Raw genomic sequence first — 5077 nt, 5'->3', positions numbered from 1 at the left:
GGCTGCTACTCAGCAGTTTGGGGACTTGGATGAGTTACTTAACTCAGTTGTCTCATCTACAAAATGGGGATAAAAATATAGTCACATAGCTCTTAGTACACGTAAGTAACCACTCAATAAGTGCTAGCTTAAAACATTATTATTAAACCTAAGGCCCTAGAGTTAGGAGATTTTGGAAAAAATGTCACCTCACTTTTTTGATGTGATAGCAGTGGCCCAGAGTGGGAGCTCTGAGAAGTCAGAGTGTCTTCCGCCAGTCAGGATTCTTTCCAGGGAAAGTCCCCAAGTGTCAGCAACTGAAACAGAGGCAGGAGAGGGGACTCAGAAAACGGACTGCCTTAAAGATCTAAAAGATATCTATCTTACTTGTGAATGAGTTTTCTGCTTTTTGCTTTCTCAAGTAGTGTCAGTTCTCACTCTGGAGGCCTAATCTAGCCTCTTTATTGTTCTCTGGAAGTTAAAGACACTACGGTTGAAAAGATAGATCCATAGCAAACAGTAGAAACCCTCCTTCCACACTAAAGCTCAAATATCTCTGTGGATTCCATTCTCAGGAATTCGACAGTGGGACTGGGAGGTTGGTGGTCTTGTTTTTAAGTGGTTCTCTTTTCTTTTCCCCATGGACCAGTTTATCTCCAGGGGAGAATGGGAGCTGAGAACTCTTCGGTGACAGAATTCATCCTCGCAGGCTTAACAGACCAGCCAGGACTGCAGATCCCCCTCTTCCTCCTGTTTCTTGGTTTCTATGTGGTCACCATAGTGGGGAACCTGGGCTTGATAACGCTGATTGGGTTAAACTGGTGCCTGCACACCCCCATGTACTTCTTCCTCTTCAACCTCTCCTTAATAGACTTCTGTTACTCCACTACTATCACTCCCAAAATGCTGATGAGTTTTGTCTCAAGGAAGAACACCATATTGCACGCAGGGTGTTTGACTCAACTGTTTTTCTTCTGCTTCTTTGTCATCTCTGAGTCCTTTGTCCTGTCAGCGATGGCATATGACCGCTATGTTGCCATCTGTAAGCCACTGGTGTACACAGTCACCATGTCTCCTAAGGTCTGTTTACTGCTTTTGTTGGGTGTGTATGTGATGGGGTTTTCAGGGGCCATGGCCCACACAGGAAGCATAGCAAGTCTAATCTTCTGTGCTGACAACCTCATCAATCATTTCATGTGTGACATCCCTCCTCTCCTTGAGCTCTCCTGTAACAGCTCTTATATGCATGAGCTGGTGGTCTTCATATTTGTGGCTATTGACATTGGAATGCCCATTGTCACCATCTCCATCTCTTATGCTCTAATCCTCTCCAGCATTCTCCGCATTCACTCCACTGAGGGCAGGTCCAAAGCTTTCAGTACATGCAGCTCCCACATAATTGTAGTTTTCCTTTTCTTTGGTTCTGGAGCTTTTGTGTATCTCAAACCACCTTCTGTTTTGCCCCTTGACCAAGGGAAAGTGTCCTCCCTGTTCTATACCATTGTGGTGCCCATGTTAAATCCACTGATATATAGTTTGAGGAACAAGGATGTCAAAGCTGCCCTGAGGAAAACCTTGGGAAAAAATAATTTCTTGAGAAAGGAGTAATATTTGAAGAAAAAGATACAATGCTTTGTTTCTCAGTGTTTTCAATGAAAATGCAAATTCCAGTTTTTTTTCCCTTTTATATAGAAAGAGAGCTTTAAGTCTTTATGTTTAGATCAATGTTTAGAACAGACCTATTTGTCATGTCCCTTGATCCACCTTTAGTGTTCCAAGACTATTTTCCAAGCAAATTTTCTGCAATCATTGATAATTTAATTTTGAATGGGTTAAACTATATGTAACCCATTAAATCTATAATTTATATATAATTTAACCTAATCTCCTCAATAACAGATGTTGGAGACTTAGAAGTATTATATATGTTTTCCAGGCCCACACAGCTAACTGGTGCCACAGTTGGGACTGGAATCAAGTTCCTTGAATTCCAATTTGCTTTGTTGTCCTTTATGCTATGCTTTCTTGCTTCATTTTGTTGCTGCCTTTGCAGATTTCATTTTTAAGTATGATGACAACAGACTGGTTCCAAATAGGAAAAGGAGTACATCCAGGCTGTATACTGTCACCCTGCTTATTTAACTTATATTCAGAATACATCATGAGAAACACTGGGCTGGAAGAAGCACAAGCTGGAATAAAAATTGCCAGGAAAAATATTAATCACCTCAGATATGCAGATGACACCACCCTTATGGCAGAAAGTGGAGAGGAAGTAAAAAGCCTCCTGATGAAAGTGAGAGGAGAGTGAAAAAGTTGGCTTAAAGCTCAACATTTAGAAAATGAAGATCATGACATCTGGTCCCATCACTTCATGGGAAATAGTTGGGGAAATAGTGGAAACAGTGTCAGACTATTTTTTTGGGCTCCAAAATCACTGCAGATGGTGATTGCAGCCATGAAATTAAAAGACACTTACTCCTTGGAAGGAAAGTTATGACCAACCTAGATAGCATATTCAAAAGCAGAGACATTGCCAACAAAGGTCTGTCTAGTCAAGGCTCTGGTTTATCCAGTGGTCATGTATGGATGTGAGAGTTGGACTGTGAAGAAAGCTGAGTGCCGAAGAATTGATGCTTTTGAACTGTGGTGTTGGAAAAGACTCTTGAGAGTCCCTTGGACTGCAAGGAGATCCAACCAGTCCATTCTGAAGGAGATCAGTCCTGGGTGTTCATTAGAAGGACTGATGCTGAAGCTGAAACTCCAATACTTTGGCCACCTCATGCGAAGAGCTGACTCGTTGGAAAAGACCCTGATGCTGGGAGGGATTGGGGGCATGTGAAGTCTGGGAGTTGGTGATGGACAGGGAGGCCTGGCATGCTGTGATTCATGGAGTTGCAAAGAGTCGGACATGCCTGAGCGACTGAACTGAATTGAATTGAACTGATAAGCATATTAAAGCCTGATTCTGCTTATAGTAATTTAATTTACTTCACAATAAGTCATTTTTGAATATTGCATTTTGACCAATGACAGTAGAGCTATGTTAAAATTGTGGTGTGGGGGTGGCAAGTATGTAAGTCTGAGATACTAGGTGAAGTATGGTAATTCCTGGTTATGCATGGCAGCTGCAGGAACTGTCCTAATGATTATGAACAACTGTAGGTTTAACAGTTAGAAAGATGCTGAGTGGAAAGTTTCAGACATTATTTCAAGACTAGTAGAGTCAGATTTCATAATTTTTTCCTAAGGATTATTTTGGGCATTTTAGCTATGATGGAAAACTGTGGCTCAAGATACTCAACTAAGTGTAAGTTCTAATGAATAAGTAAATAATTTGGGGATCTAGCTAGTTATCAAGGAAGTACTAAAAGCAGCAGATTATTAGAAGAGGCCATTTCCATAGAATTTTAAGGCACTATAGATTACACTGATCTTTTCATGCAGGCATGTGTGGGAATCAGAGCATTCCTCTCTACTGGTTTATATATCTACAACATTGAGTAAAGGTGCCCAGAATACATCAGAACACCTTGATCTCAATGACATATTAGTGATAAAGGAAGGTTTTTTGGAAAAGTGTTAGCATGCTAAGAGCTGAGGAGTCAATCACTGTCTTGTGAGTTTTTCTTTGGAAAGATTCTCTTTTGGGAAAAAGGAAACTTTGGATGAGTGACGGGCTTTGCCATTTATTTGACACACATCAAAGGTGAAGTTATAAAACCGAGAATGCTGAAACACTGATTAGGGGGCCCGAGCACCTGCATATTTCATTATCCAAGATGGGTCCTGTGACCAATCCTCTGCAGATGCTGAGGGATGACTATGCTTCAGTGTGGAAGTTTGCGTTATTGGTCAGAATTCTGTCACTCAGTTAGTAGTATTATGGATCTATACCTTGCCATGGTTTCATTTTCAGTTCAGTTCAGTTCAGTTCAGTCACGCAGTTGTGTCCAACACTTTGCAACCCATGAATTGCAGCACGCCAGACCTCCCTGTCCATCACCAACTCCCAGACTTCACCCAAACTCATGTCCATCGAGGCGGTGATGCCATCCAGCCATCTCATCCTCTGTGGTCCCCTTCTCCTCCTGCTCCCAATCCCTCCCAGCATCAGGGTCTTTTCCAATGAGTCAACTCTTCTCATGAGGTAGCCAAAGTATTGGAGTTTCAGCTTTAGCATCAGTCCTTCCAAAGAAATCCCAGGACTGATCTCCTTCAGAATGGACTGGTTGGATCTCCTTGCAGTCCAAGGGACTCTCAACAGCCTTCCCCAACACCACAGTTCAAAAGCATCAATTCTTCGGCGCTCAACTTTCTTCGCAGTTCAACTCTCACATCCATACATGACCACTGGAAAAACCATAGCCTTGACTAGATGGACCTTTGTTGGCAAAGTAATGTCTCTGCTTTTGAATATGCTATCTAGGTTGGTCATAACTTTCCTTCCAAGGACTAAGCATCTTTAGGTAGCATATATTTCTGTGCCTCACTGATGATCAGCTAAGGCACATGAGCCATTTTGGTCAATCAGACATTAGCAGATGTGATGTAAGCAGGTGCAAGGGATGTGTGTGCAAGGGATGCGTTTGCAAGGTTGGACTTACCTCTCATGCTTCTGCTTTGAGAAGAGCTTCTCTTGGGTAATTGCTACTGTTTCTAACTGATTCTCACGACAAACACATGTGGAGTAGATTTGTTTTTCCAATTTAGTGACTTTTAATATAATCACAGTTGTGTAATTATCACACAAAAATTTTTATTTTATTTTACTTTTTGTATTAATAGAAAATCAGTTTATTTTTCAATTTTAATTTTATATTGGAGTAGAGATGATTAACAGTTTTGCATTAATTTCAGGTGTAGAGCAAAGTGACTCAGTAACATGTACACATCTATCTATTCTTTTTCATATTCTTTATCTGTTTAGACTATTACAGAGTATTGAGGAGATTCCCTGTGCTATATAGTAGTTTCTTGTTGGCTATCTATTTTATTTAGTTTTATAATTAGTTTTTATTGTAGTATACTTGCTTTCTAATGTTATGTTAGTTTCTACAGTACAGCAAAGTGAATCAGCTACATATGCATATATCCT

The 5077-nt window shown here is 40.7% G+C and overlaps 1 protein-coding gene across 1 annotated transcript; it reads left to right on the top strand.

Moving 5' to 3' along the window:
• Positions 646-1609, top strand: LOC102179166 (olfactory receptor 8B12-like). The gene has a single exon (XM_005699570.2). The coding sequence runs from the start codon at positions 646-648 to the stop codon at positions 1585-1587; it is 942 nt and encodes a 313-aa protein (XP_005699627.2). The 3' UTR covers positions 1588-1609.

The sequence above is a fragment of the Capra hircus genome, chromosome 29 (genome assembly GCF_001704415.2).
Source record: "Capra hircus breed San Clemente chromosome 29, ASM170441v1, whole genome shotgun sequence".
In the NCBI taxonomy this organism is placed as follows: domain Eukaryota; kingdom Metazoa; phylum Chordata; class Mammalia; order Artiodactyla; family Bovidae; genus Capra; species Capra hircus.
The sequence above is the reverse complement of the archived record's forward strand: the minus strand, read 5'-3'. Positions and strand labels throughout refer to the sequence as shown.